The sequence below is a fragment of the Vicia villosa genome, linkage group LG5 (genome assembly GCF_029867415.1).
Source record: "Vicia villosa cultivar HV-30 ecotype Madison, WI linkage group LG5, Vvil1.0, whole genome shotgun sequence".
Classification (NCBI taxonomy): domain Eukaryota; kingdom Viridiplantae; phylum Streptophyta; class Magnoliopsida; order Fabales; family Fabaceae; genus Vicia; species Vicia villosa.
The window spans coordinates 109,114,761-109,128,992 of NC_081184.1; the positions used below are offsets into that span (position 1 = coordinate 109,114,761).

General features: G+C 35.1%; 1 protein-coding gene across 1 annotated transcript; it reads right to left on the bottom strand.

Moving 5' to 3' along the window:
- Positions 1 to 1,551: 1,551 nt before the first annotated feature.
- LOC131601991 (methionine aminopeptidase 2B) lies at positions 1,552 to 11,150 on the bottom strand. Its single transcript, XM_058873933.1, has 12 exons — positions 10,997 to 11,150; positions 10,596 to 10,732; positions 9,275 to 9,311; positions 9,084 to 9,191; positions 8,004 to 8,103; positions 7,398 to 7,543; positions 6,806 to 6,897; positions 6,608 to 6,702; positions 4,747 to 4,843; positions 2,306 to 2,449; positions 2,002 to 2,219; positions 1,552 to 1,803 (listed from the first exon to the last, which is right to left on the bottom strand). The coding sequence occupies exons 2-12, from the start codon at positions 10,720 to 10,722 to the stop codon at positions 1,693 to 1,695; spliced, it is 1,275 nt and encodes a 424-aa protein (XP_058729916.1). The 5' UTR covers positions 10,723 to 10,732; positions 10,997 to 11,150; the 3' UTR covers positions 1,552 to 1,692.
- Positions 11,151 to 14,232: the final 3,082 nt, after the last annotated feature.

Genomic DNA, 14,232 nt, shown 5'->3' on the forward strand with positions numbered 1-14,232 from the left:
GAGAATAGATTTTCCATTATGACATATAAAACTATGTGGTACAAGTTCTTATTTTGCTTTGAAAAAGAAAAAAATCGACTGAGATGAAAGAATCTGTTAAGGACGAACCATATCGACCTCGATCAATCACTATGGAGGGACCCTATTTTTTTGCAGAATCATCTCAAAACACGAGTATTATCATCTTTAGGGTTGTTTTCGGGTTGGGCCGATCTGAGTATTTAATCTCCCAAGAGGTGGACCACAACTCTAATTGTGTAAATCGAAACCGGACCAAAACAGTTATGGACTATTTTTTGGATCGAAACTGATCCGGTACATTCGAGTAAACTGAAATCGAACCAAAATATCGTTATTTCCATAATTTAAAATAAGCAGATACCCAGACCACCCGAAATAGAAAAAAAGTTATTTCCATAATTTAAAATAAACAATGATAAGGAAGAACAAACAAAAACTTCTAGAATTTCCAAAATCATGATTCACATAAGTATAATATTGAAAAGGAGGGACATAGTTGTTCAATTCTAAAAAAAAACTACAAAAGGAGATTACATTTTTTAAAATAATCTCATCATATTTCAATTTCATTTCATTAGCAAGCGCTTGCAACTAAGAATGAGGATTATTTGAGATGCTTGAACGTAAAACATGGTAAAGAACAATTGAAATAGACATAAAGAACCGATAAAAAACGATTCAAGAACTTAAAGATGCAAACATGGTAAGGAATAATATAACAAAATTATTTTAAAAAATGGTTGAATACATTACAAGATTTTGGCTTGAACGATTCACTCTAATAGATAATATCACACGGAATATCACACTCAAGATTCAAAAACAGATAATATCCATATATCACACTCAACTTTCTAAAGTTTTTAGCTTGATCAAAAAGAGAAAGGGGGAAGAGGAGGTCATCGGAGGCGGAGATGGAGACTTGGAGAGTGACTAAACTGAAGGAGTGAGAAGAAAGTTTGAAAATGAAATAAAAATATAACTTATACTAATAACTTCAGTTGCTTACTGGCTACTTGAGCTAGTTCTTGTTTCAGGTATCGAATTAAAAATTTATCCATTCCTGGACCACATTATATTTCGGTCGATCCAATGGTCCGATTCTATCAGGTCAGTTCTCAAGTGGATCTCGGGTATTCAAGTCCAAAAACAGCCCTAATCATCTTGTTGGTCACAAAGGATCTCAGGATCTCAACTGCAAGTACATTCAACGACTCTCCGCAATCCACTCCTAACAAATAGTGGATTTTTTTCCTCTCTCTCTCTATAGAGAAGGCGCCAAATAAAAATAACAAGTTTCAAATTCAATCTCACACAACACCCAAATAAGACAACCACTGCAGGTAAGTTAACATCCCTAACTTAAATGGTTGTCTCAAATATACTTGCCTAAAGAAATTAGACACTGCGTGATGCATGATGGCATTCTTGTGAGACCAAATCAGATTGACCGCATAATGTTCTATAAATTGGATATAGCGTTAATAACATAGTTTTGTTGGTGAACGTCTTAAACTAGTAATATCACAATTGACAAAAATAAGTACTGTAAAACTCTATAAGACAGACACCGTGAGTTACAAAACATAAGTGTTGAATAATTTGGTGAACAACAGTTTATAAGAAAAAGGTACAACATGTGTCTAAACAAAATACCACTTAAAGTTCGCATTAATAATCATCACCCTTTGATATAACTTCTTTGCATGTTGGTCGGAGTAGGATTGTATGTTCAAACTGTGATACATAGCTTCCTTTCACGTCACATAGAGGAGGATAAGGCTGCATGAAAGGAAGGAATAATTAGTCATTAATTATCATAATTTAAACAAGTAAATAAAGCTATCAGTATCGAACACTCTTAAGGCTTTACAAGAGAGATTACAGATAATTTCCTTCTGATTGCAACCATTACAACATGCTATTTCAATTAAAAAACTTTTAACCACAAATTTATTGATTGTGTCTCCCATAATGTACCTGAACAATGCCTGCGTCACACAAGTTCTTCAATGCCATTAAGTATTTAGTCTCTCCTATGCGATCTAAATATCGTCTACAGAAGGCCAAAGTGGAGAAGTTCTTGTTAATAGTTGCTAAAAGTTGCTTAGCTCTAGGCAATCTCAGCGGCATATGACCAACATCAAAGTTTTTCATGTAGTGGCTGCATTCCAGGTCTTCTCGTACGTATCCTTTCCCTGAATATAACATGTAGTGAACATTTTTGTCATGTATTATTTATGTCAATATAACAACGTCCAACAACTGAAGAAGCTACTATTACCAGTTGACCCAAAGGTTTCAATAGCATAAAATTCTCCCTCTTCCATCTTTGTCTGCTCTCCACCTTTCACAATGGGAACGGATTTACCAGCATGAATTTGATAGCTGCCAATGCTATGTCCATTCAAATTCCGTATACTTTTAACTGCAATGATAGCATGATTGCATTATACATCACAATCTATATGACGCATAATACTGCTAAACATTATACTGAAGTAAGCAGACAAAATATAAACACTTATGAGTGGGAAAAACAATTCTTTGGTCTTCAATTATTGAAGCCCATATATGACAAAATCATGTCGAAAATAGTTATGGAATTAAGTGAATCCAACATCAAATGTACAAATACTTGATTAGTTAGACAGATACCATTACGCTGTTGGAAATAAAGGTAAAAATAGTTTAAAAAGTTGCAAAAGAAACTAGCAAGTCAATAGTAATGTGACCAGTAAATCAAATCCCAAAGTAAAATTTTTAAATTCAAGGTAAATAGTGATGGTTCAGTAATCAGTTGTTTAATTGAAGGCTTTTCTATTTGCCAAAGCATATGCCCAAGTGTTATCTCTAGTGGTGAAACCTATTTCTGTTTGCTTTTAAGTTTCTCTTGCTAGCTTGAACAATTTCCCCTTTCATCAACTTTATTAGTTATACTTCCTAGTAAGCATACTCTAAGCAAGGCATCTTTATCTCAAAGGAAATACATCCTTGATTTCCTTACAGAGATAGCTAAGTTGGGTGGCACGGCTATTTGAGCACCCATAGAGCAAACTACAGGACTGAGAGTGATGAAGAGATCTCAAGAGAGGAAAATGCCCAGCATCGAGACTTTTGAATAAACTCTTTTATCTATGTTACACCAGGTAAGACGTCTTATGCAGTTAATTTAGTTTTCATGAGTGATCCACGGGATAGACGCGTGCAGGCAGCTAATCAAATTATTCAGCATTTGAAGGCCACTCCAATAAAAGGCCGCTCTATAAGCGATAGAAATGATTTGGGTTGGTATTGAAAATTAGAGGGAAAAAGATTTGGTGAATGATGCTTTTAGAGTGAGTTATCTGCAATAATCTCACAGTGCTGACTGCCTGTTTTTGGCAGACAATTTCATATAAGTTCAAAACTCTGTTTGGATGAACAATTTACTTCATATATGTTCAAGACTCTGTTTGGATGAACAATTAGACTGTGTTTAGTCTTCACCTCGTCAATGGTAAGAGGATTAAGTGGCTCCAGAGTGATGAAAAAATGAGCTATTATTCTTCAGGCAAACCTTCGAGAATGTTATCCCATAACTTACAAGAGCTTGAACATCCAATAAATCTTCGAAACGCAGAGCTTAAAATTGTCGATTTTAACCCAGGAAATGAGAAATTGATCTTGTCGTTCCCATAAACAGTAGGACTTTGAAATTCATCCAGCCTCTTGATCCTCAACCATAAGAAAGTTGGGAAGAACTACTGGATTGGAGAGATATTCGTAGAGACTGTGAAATTTGATCACTGGTTCAACCCAAAAACCAATTGACATTACAATTACATGCGAGAACGATACTGATAGAGCTGAAAAAGTTACTAATCCAAATGCAGGAGTCACCCGAGAGTGATGGTTCAATGGTGGAACATTGATTGAAGATGTCTGATGGCATGTTGAGGCAGGGGAGGAGGAAAAAACTAGATGCCAATAGGGTTCAGTTTAGGCTCTATTCCTTTCTATTAATAGACAACTGAGGTAACTAATGTTAGTTACAGTTGCAGAGGATCCTAACAATAGTTGCAGTGGGATTGATAAGATACGCAAAATATCAAGTAATATGTACTCCGTTATATTCTTTTAATCTTTTCAACTATTTATTTTCTATTTATATGGGAAATCGCAATGTGTATCAATGGTATCAACAGCATCAACAAATGCCAAGGAAGATCCAACTTGAACCTGTTAAGAGTCCCACATCGGACAATAATGGCCTGAACATGTCCTCATAAGTGGGGGCAATCCTCACCCTACTAGCCGATTTTGTAGGGTTGAGTTAGGCTCAACCACATTTCTTAACATGGTATCAGAGCCTGGTTTAAGATCCGGTGGGCCACCTTCTATGGTTTCCGCTATCAGGTCATCCGCTATTTATTTCCACGCTCGTCTAGTCCTGGGCGTGAGGGGGTGTATTAAGAGTCCCACATCGGACAATATATGGCCTGAACATGTCCTTATAAGTGGGGGCAATCCTCACCCTACTAGTCCGGTTTGTAGGGTTGAGTTAGGCCCAACCACATTTCTTAACAGAACCCTCACTAGATGTAGTGTTTCTGTATTTGAAGTTCCCCATTTCATTTGATGATAAAGAAATGTAAATTTTGTATTTGATCATTATGGAATATACATGGGGAAACATGCAAACCAAATAAAATGAAGACAACAAATGTCCTACAAGCATCATACCTTGATACATCTTCCCATTAATCTCAACCTCATATGACTCCATGACCTCTTGAATTGCAGCACCAATGTCACAAAGGCGCACATCGATTCCAGCTTCCTGGATCATGTTGGAGGAATCAACATATTACAACACAGTCTAATCGGAGCAAAAATCAAAACAACACACCACACAAATCAAACAGAAAATCTGTCTGTTTATTATCTTCACATCAATAAAACTTCTGAGCAAGCACACGTACATAAAGTCATAAACAAGTAAGTACAGTTCATTAAAAATAAAATAAGATATAGATGTAAATGCTACAATAAAATATGAAACATGTGTATTTATATATGTACAGTGTCAAAAAGACACACTAGTTCTACTAATTCCCTGAACAATTTTGTATAGCTGCCCAAACTCCAAGTATATCAGAAATGGAAACTCCCGTAACCACTAACCAACAAACAGAAATCAAAGAAGCCTAGATATTTTCCCACCGTTAGTTTAAAAACAAAGACATACTCTTAAAGATGCAACATTCTACTCTAAGGAAATTAGCTAGAAACGCCATACACCATACTCCCAAAAATTATTACATCATACCAGTAATAGACTTTGGTTTCAGGCCCAACTCAATATAGGATCTCAACACACCTTTCACACCCATAACTTAAGCATTGTTTCAGCCTTTTGCATTGTTTCACACGCACAATCTGATCCCTCATTCCGGTACTGAGCATTCAGAATTGGATGTGATATTAGTAAAAGATAAAGGCCGTTAACTAGAGTCTCACAGTCTGCCACCTTCCTTTCCAAGATTATTATGTGGACACTTTACAGATCTATCTACACACATTATGTGCACTGCTTGATAAACTCAAGTTCATGATCAATTTATTTGACAAATCCAACCTGACTTTGAGAGTGAGTTATATTGAGAGTAACTGAACTTGTTTGTTAATTGGGCCACAACTCACAAATTAAGACAAGGCACCTAAACATGACCAGCAATGAAGCACGGATGCACTAAAATCTTGGCCGAATCGCACCCCATATGATGCGATATGACATCAATGCATATCGAAAAGTATCCGAATTTTTTATTTAAAACACAAAAATTCTGATACCACGGAGACACACCACAACATGTCTCCAATACACCACGGATCTGGAAGTATATCTTACGATTGTACATTTTTCAAGTACATCAATCAAAACTTTTCCTCCTTAATTACTTTTCTCTCAACTCTAATTACATCTTCTCTCTCCTATTCAATTTGTGATGCACTCATTTTATATTCTTTTATTGTTACCATTTTTTAAGATTGGCTGTTTCCTATAATTCTTTACCAATTATCAATTGTTGCTAATTCAATTTCACGTGTTAGTGGGTTACAAATTTGAAAGCCACACTATTTACTGATGATGATGGTGAAGGAGGAGAGGACATTGATGCTACTCCAATTAGTTTAGGTTTAAGAGTATTTAGTAAATGTGTTAAAATTTGTGTTGAGTTTGGTTTTGTTAGACAATAATTTAACTAGTGTCTAATTTTATATTTAACATACATATCTTAAACACATTGTATCTTGTATTTTTCAATGTCTGACGTATTGCCGTATCGGATATGTATTGTATCCAATACCCATATTGTGTCTGTGCTTCATTGAGGACCAGTATTTGAATTAATCTTGTTATTTATTGCTTTAGACACATGTATAGACGGTTAACATTGTTTCAGCAGCTAGTATTTGAATTGAGCATTTCGACTTATTTAGTTATATTAGAAAAATGGTTTCATTACATGATGTAATGCTCTTCTTTTGACATAAATGAAGACCAACCTGTCACACAGTTGAGTATTTTTCTATTAAGTACCTTAATACCCGTATATGTTGCTTCCCTAGAGGCTTCAAGCAGTGGATCAAACATCGGGTTGAACGCCACAGTAAAAGCACAATCAACAATATGTCCTACAGAGAAAGTTCATGACAAAAAGTTGAATAAAGTAATTATAGATTATGAGCACCATTATCCCAGAAATTCAAGTCCAGGAAAATATTCCTTGTGTATTACCATCTACATGGGTGCCAAAATCCAACTTCATCACATCATCATACTGAAGAACAGTCTTATCTCCCGAATTAGGAGTCCAGTGAGCAGCAACCCTGGAGAGCAAATAATCTCATTAACAAAATTCTGGAAAGAAACCGCAAAATAATAAAAACCAGTCTTTTTCTACTAGGTGAGGTTGACTACAGTGATCAATCATCATTCAGATAAAACCAATTCTTTACAGAGGCCGATTAAAAATATGAATACTTATTAACAGTTTCACTCCATGATCTTGGTCTTCATTTACTTCTAATTGTTAGTTAACAACAATCAACTCTCAAAATTGGAGCTTCCACTCATCTTCTCACAAGTCCAAACCACTTCAGATAAACGTCAACCTTCTTTTTTATTCAAGTGCCACTCCTAAGTTCTACCTACTTCCTTTCTAATACATTCATTTATAATCTTATCACGTATGACCATTCATCAAAGAAAAAAATGTCTCAGCTTTGCACTACCTATCTTGATCTCTTTTTGATCCTTTATCACCCAACCTTCGGTACCATAACCCGAGAAACCATAAAGAATAACAGATAGAGAACGAAAGTTTTACCAATTCAAAGAGCACCCTGTGGGGAAAGCAATGCCTGCTTGCAGGCCATCCTCAGATATTAGCTTACGAACGGTGTTCTCTAAAGTTTCACACATATCGGTCATCAACATTCCAGGCTTTATAATGCTTTTCATATACTTCCGAACCTACTCAGAGACAAAGAAACTTGAGTATATATATGAAGTTACTGATATAAAACCATGATTTATCATGGAACATATGTACTTTCTACCAACTCTTCATTAGAGTTAAAAGAAAATAAACCACATCCAAAAGAAAATTATTAGACAGAGAAAATTAGATAGTAATTCATTGGTTGATATGTAATGAAGTGGGGGACGTAAATGCGGATCTATCACGGACTTTGTAAATGTGAAGATTTGATTTACACCCCAGATTTCTTTTCATGCATTTCAATATAAATTTTCTCAGATGTTCACCCTGACTTCAGAAGGAATTAAAGACATGAGGTCAGATAGATCCATATTAATTTTTCATCCACTTTTCCCTTTTCATTTCCTCTTCCCTATCCAAATAATGAACAGTCCAAAAACTACTCATCAAAATACACGACTAATGCTGGAATGTAACAATCTAAATTGCAACCTGACGATGGACTTCAGCTGCTCGACGGACTGAATTATAAATTGGTTTCTCAAGGCGCTCCAGCTCTCTCTTCTCCTCTGATGTTGTTCTCCATAAGTTACTAGCATATAAATTCCAACATAAATATTAAGATTTTGAAAGTTCAAAACAAAATATGGAAACAAAATGAGTATAGGAAAAGAAAAACAAATGTATATATTGTGGCAGGAACATGACACCCAAGTAGTTGTAAATGTTGTTCACCCCAGGAAGTGTTTAAGCAATGCACTTCTTGGTTTGGCAAGTAAATCCACCCACGTGTTAATGGTGCAAAAATGAAGTTAGTTCATGAAAATCAGAAGTGAGTCTAAATAGATTTTAAAACCTTCTTCACTATTTTTTATTCTCTGCAAGCTTCGTAATTGTAAGGAATTCTGTCGTTATTTCAAAAACTTAATGACACAAGCTTTGGAACCATAAAGTCTTGGGGAGCAACATCATTTAGTGAGAGGTCGTTAATGATACAATGAAGTGTGGAATAGCCATGTCTAAAAACACTACAGCAGCAGATTAGCCGCTGACGTGAAGATAGCAGGTACAATTAAAAAAGTTGAAATACACAAATGCTTAGGCTCAAATGCATCTGGGTATCTCTTAGAATTTGGATCGGGCCTCATTCAACCCCACAAAATCAGCTAGTAGAATGAGAGATGCCTTTCACTTATCACCACTATTCATACCACATCACTATCTAATGCAGGACTCTCAAAATACACCTTGTGTGTCCAAGACCGGACACGTGACCTAGATGGCCCAATAACAAATTGATAATGGTTGGCGATACAAATTCGGAATATTCTGTGATACCGTATAAGAATTTGGGTTGAAAATAATTCAACCTCACAAAACTTACTTATAAGGTGAGGGTTGCCTTTGGCTTATAACCACTATTTCGATGATATCACAATCCAATGTGGGACCCTCAACAACCCCCATGTATACAAATATCATTTTTTTAGTCACTCTAAATTTTGGGACTCAAACCAATTTTTCATGAAAATGTCATCATATATTGCTTAAATTTATATATCATCCACTTACTCGTCTTTATACTGCTGAATTTCACCTTCTGGGAAATCTCCAGAAGGGAAAAGATCAAGAACAGGAATTGATGGTGGATCTGTCTGCTCAATGGGTCCTTTCTTTTTCCTGACCACAGAATGATAAAATGAGATCTTCGGTAAAAATGCACTATTTGGAGAATAATCATTAAAGGCAGAAGAAGCCCTCACTTGCTTTTAGATTTCTTCTTTTTCTTCTTTGTAACTTCTGTTAGAAGAGAAAAATGCATTTCAATTGAGATCAATAATAAGACAGGTACATGGTATTATATTACATACCAAGTGTAAATAGTTCAAAAATAAAACATCACTACTTCACAGACTAATATAATAACTGCATCACTTAGCGTAATTTTGAGTTTCTTACTAGAGAAATGCCTATACTTCTGACATAGTCAATTATTAGGGATCCTATTTTTTCATGTTCAGAGATCAGACAATGTTCATAGAAAGTAGCATGCTGTTTTAGTTTTAACAATGAAGAAACATGGCTATTAATATACAATTAATTAAAAATTATTAACCCAGTAATGGAATATCATATCTAGAGTGACTTGATTATGATAGAGAAGAGAAAAGCAATAAAAATAAAAACCAGGGGAGAAAAAAAAAGTGAAATAGAACGAAATAAACAAGTGAACGATCTATGAAGACTTAGAATAGGAGAAAGCATTCTCCTTCAAGAGTTTCCCTTAGAGCTACAGCTCTCTTTACCTTAAACTAAAAATATGTGCAACACCACTACCCCTTATACCTATTTATCTATCAAACTAAACACCACTACCCCTTACACCTATTAATCTAACAAACTAACTCCCTTTAACTACCTAGCTAAAAATTTGCGCGACACCACTACCCCTTATACCTATTTATCTATCAAACTAAACACCACTACCCCTTACACCTATTAATCTATCAAACTAATTCCCTTTACCTACCTAGCTAACTGTTCTAAAGGTCCCTAACTAAGGACCTGTTTGATTTGCTCATTTTATGTTGTTATTTTCATTGAAAATGATAGATAAAATGTGTTCAGTTTGCTTATAGGATATTCCTAATGTTGAATTTTACAGTTTAAATCAACCAAAAGTATGAGAAATGGAACCTTGATAGAAATGAATATACTAACACAAGGAATGAATAAAGCATTAAGCCCTAGTATATTTCTTCTGTAAAATATTTATGTGCTCACAATAACCAGCACGTCAAAGTGAAATTAGTAATATTCATAACAGGAGAATTCATTGGCATATTATACTGTATTAAACAGATAACTTCATTAGTTAAGCTATACAATTAATGAACAGCATAATCAATGTAGCACCGACTCCTCTGAAAAAAGAGGTGTCTGTGTCGGTATCGGACACCTGCACCAACACTTGTAATTACATTTAATTTATTCATCTTTTCAAATTATTACTTGTGTCGCCGTGTGAGTGTCAGTGTCGGGGTCGTATTCGGAGTGTCCTGCTTCATAAAGCATAATTATTACCTTTACCATCATCTTCTTCTTTCTGTGGTGACAAAGAAATCTCAGCAACTCCTTCTACAAGACTTGGAACCTCTTTAGCTCCATTTTCTTCTGACAATATATCTGAATGAGAATTTTCCTCCGCCATGGATGAAAACCTACGTGTTCAATCAAAATACAAAGTAAGTTCTCACATACAAACCGAAATCATATTCATATACGCTCTTTTCCATGTAGTAAGACATGTTATCGATTGCATCGATTGAACACACAATCGCGGAATCGAGGTGTAGAATGAAGCTCCGCTGTGACGCAATAATCTGGTGCGGTGGCGGCTATAGCGCCGAAAATCGCGCGCGGTGGAATTGGATCCTCGCACGCATCACGAGAGGGAAGGAAAATTTGATAGATATCTAGAAAACCTGGAAGACTTTCTCGCTGTTTCTGACGATCGACTCCCTCCGGCGAGATTTTGCTTTTTCTACGGCTAAGCTGAGGTCAGTGCGAGCTGTGCGTTCTACTAGTTTTGTTGTCCTAGGGTTTTAATTGTAAGAAAAATAAATAAATAAATCAATTTGCTTTTTTTTTTATTAGTAGTTGATAAATTTATTTTCTTTTACAACAGAGCAACGTGGATCGGCAAGGTTAATAAGTTATTGTTCAAGTTAATAAATAAGTGAAAAAGTAGTTTAAGTGTGTGAATAAGAGAATGTCTGAAATGGCGTGTAGTGTTTTATATAGTGTGAGTTGTTAAATACAACACATACGAATTGCGATTTGATCATATTCAATAGTGGGAAATATGTTGGGGTGAAATCACGTGTCCTTTGCTAGGTTGAGGTTCACTTGTTCAGTTGTCTTTTTGTGTTATATTTGTTATTATACTTTCATTGTGGGTCTTGTGAGTGGGACATAACAATCGCCCTTAGACATTGTTTCTGCTCATAGAACGAGAGTTTGTCATGCATGCCTTTAGTTAGGCTTCTATTTGAAGAAAATGGAAGAGCCTTAATAGGACATCAATAACATTGGAAACATGCGCATTAATATCTCCCTCGTGATTAGAAAATGTTTTGCAAGGAAGTCTCGACGAGTAGCCTTATGTCTGGTAGCAACTATGTCTTTGTGTACTATGATATTCGAGTAATCTAAATAGTCTGAGGTAAGATCTCGACCTTTGGTGGTACAGTCTATGCTTTCTAATGTTTACTAATGTGGATCGTGCAGTCATCTTCATTAAAGGATATACGAGGAGTCATAGGGTTACCATATCCCCTATTGTCTCTCTTGAATCTTGAAAGCTCTTTTCCGATGTATGCAAATTCTTTTATCTTCGTAAATACCCTCTGACTGGTCATCATTTCGCCGCATTTATGCCACCTCTTCAAGCAGAGTACATAACATGTGAGTCTTCAAGTTCATCTTTTTTAAGGTAACGCCTCAAAACATTTATTTCCTTTTATAATTTCTTGTTTATAATGGTTTTGAAAAAAAGGGTTATGAAAGGTTTGAAGGAGAAAATTGTCATTGATGGCAGAACGTTGGGTGGGGACATTTACTCTAAAAAGATGCTAAGTTTTGGCATTTCATGTCTTGCACTTGACAAAATCTATTGTTATAGATAACATTTGACAGGAATGCAAAGCTCGAACTTATTACCAAAGAAAAATTTTCATTTGGGATTTCATCTATTTTTTTCCTATCCCAGAACCTGATAATAGGTTTCTCTGGTTTTCTTTTACGATCTTCTTCCTTTTTAACGTGTCTTTGAAGAGGTTCTTTGGTTGAGGGAGGCCTCTCATGATGGATATAATGTTCTAACGCTTTCCTCTTTGGTCTTCCTCTTCATTGACGTTGTTGTCTTTCTTCCTTTTAGCCTTGATGACTACCTCTATAGTTTTCTTTAGGGACTTTTTTCCTTAATGAGTGATTTGTTTTTCCCTTTGTTGATTTTCCTTTTAATCTTGACTTCTTTAGAGTGTGTTTGGATGAGGTAATTGAAAATGTTAAAGGAATTTAAAATTCAAAGCAATTCAAATGATTCAATTGAAATCCATTCATTTTTAAATTATTTTGTTTGGATGGAGTATTACGATAATTCACTGTTAGATTTAAATTTTTTTCAAATAATTTGCAATTAAAAAAATTGAAAAGTAGGGACCAATTCGCAATGTTTAAAAAGTTGAATGATCAAATTGTAAATTTTAAAAATTATTAAGGACTAATTTGCAATTTTTTTGGGGTCAATTTTGTAATTTTGGAAAATATGAGGACCAATTTGCAAAATTTGAAGAAATAATAGTAATAAATACATTTTATAGAGTATGAGAGGAATTTCAAATTCTTTGATTTTTGGTGTCATTTCAAAATGATTAAATTTAACTTAAATAAAAATACTCCATAAATTTCCATCATTTTAACAATTTTTCATTTTTGTATCTAAACAATAAATTTTGTGCAAATCATTTTAAATTCCCTCAAAACATTACATTACCTCATCAAAATGCTTCATCCAAACACACTCTTAAGGTTTGTTTTTGTGCATTGTTTTTCTTCCTTGATGTGTTCAAGAGAGTTTACGATGAGAACATGGCCCATCGTCCTTGGTTTGTATCATCCCAACAACTGTTTTAGTATTTCTCAATCGCTAGACTGTGTCCGGGTTCCCTACTCCTCGACCCATCTCTCTTTCTTCGGCTATAAGTTATTCCTCATAATTAATATAGCTTTAGGCCTTCTTCAACATGTCATTTAAGTTATGGACTTCATCCAATCCATGTTTTTCACAGAATATGTAGTACAGACTCAACCTCTTTTTGAATATTTAGAATTTGAAATCATCATTTGTTTCCTACTACTTTTTGTGAATTGACCAATGTATTCCCCTATGGTTTCTTTCTTTTCCATTGGATTTTGCTGAGCACAACTATGGTGGTGGATTTTTGCTTTGCATTGTAAATTAGGCGGTGAAAGAGTTGTATAACCCCTTTTAAGAACTTTTTGCTTCTGTACGAGAGGGCCTTAAACCATGTCATGGCGTATCCCTTAAGATTTAACAACAACATGCATTTTACGACTCATCAATCATGATAATAGTTCATCTTGGTACCTATATGCTCAATGTATTCGTTAAGATCCCTCATTACGTCATAGTTCTCTGACTTTTGGGGGCTTTTCAAGAGATATTAGGATCTTGCTATTGAGGATTCATCTAAAGAGCGAGTTTTTCTCTATTACTAGTCTGTGCATCAGCACCATGTCCTTCTTCCCTTATGGAGTGGCGATCACTGATAATGATGGTCATTTGGTGGCGCGTTGTGTATGCCTTTTCCTCTTTAACCATGAGGTGGAGTTTGTTGTCCTCGACACAGATTGCGGCCTAGTGATCTAAGTTATGGTTCGAATCTTTTCTCATTGTGTGAAACGATTTCAAGAATGGAATAATCCCCAAAGAAAGTGAATTGTAATTTTTCTTTGATCACAAGTATCCTTTCAACAAGGAAGTATGAATATTGTTGTTGCACTAGGTTATACACATTGCTCATCAAATTATTTGCCCATTGTGTGCCTAATTAGCTTGTAGTTGTTGAAAATTGTGGGGCATTTCATGTCCAAGAATTAGATATTGCAACAAAGGATGCTTTGATGTTTGACCTTG

Coding starts and splice junctions, on each gene's coding strand:
- LOC131601991 (XM_058873933.1), bottom strand. CDS start 10,722: ATGGCGGAGGAAAATTCTCATTCAGATATATTGTCAGAAGAAAATGGA. Junction 6,898..7,397: donor ACAGGGTGCTCTTTGAATTG/GTAAAACTTTCG, acceptor TTTGCTCTCCAG/GGTTGCTGCTCACTGGACTC. Junction 6,703..6,805: donor TTTTGGCACCCATGTAGATG/GTAATACACAAG, acceptor CTTTCTCTGTAG/GACATATTGTTGATTGTGCT.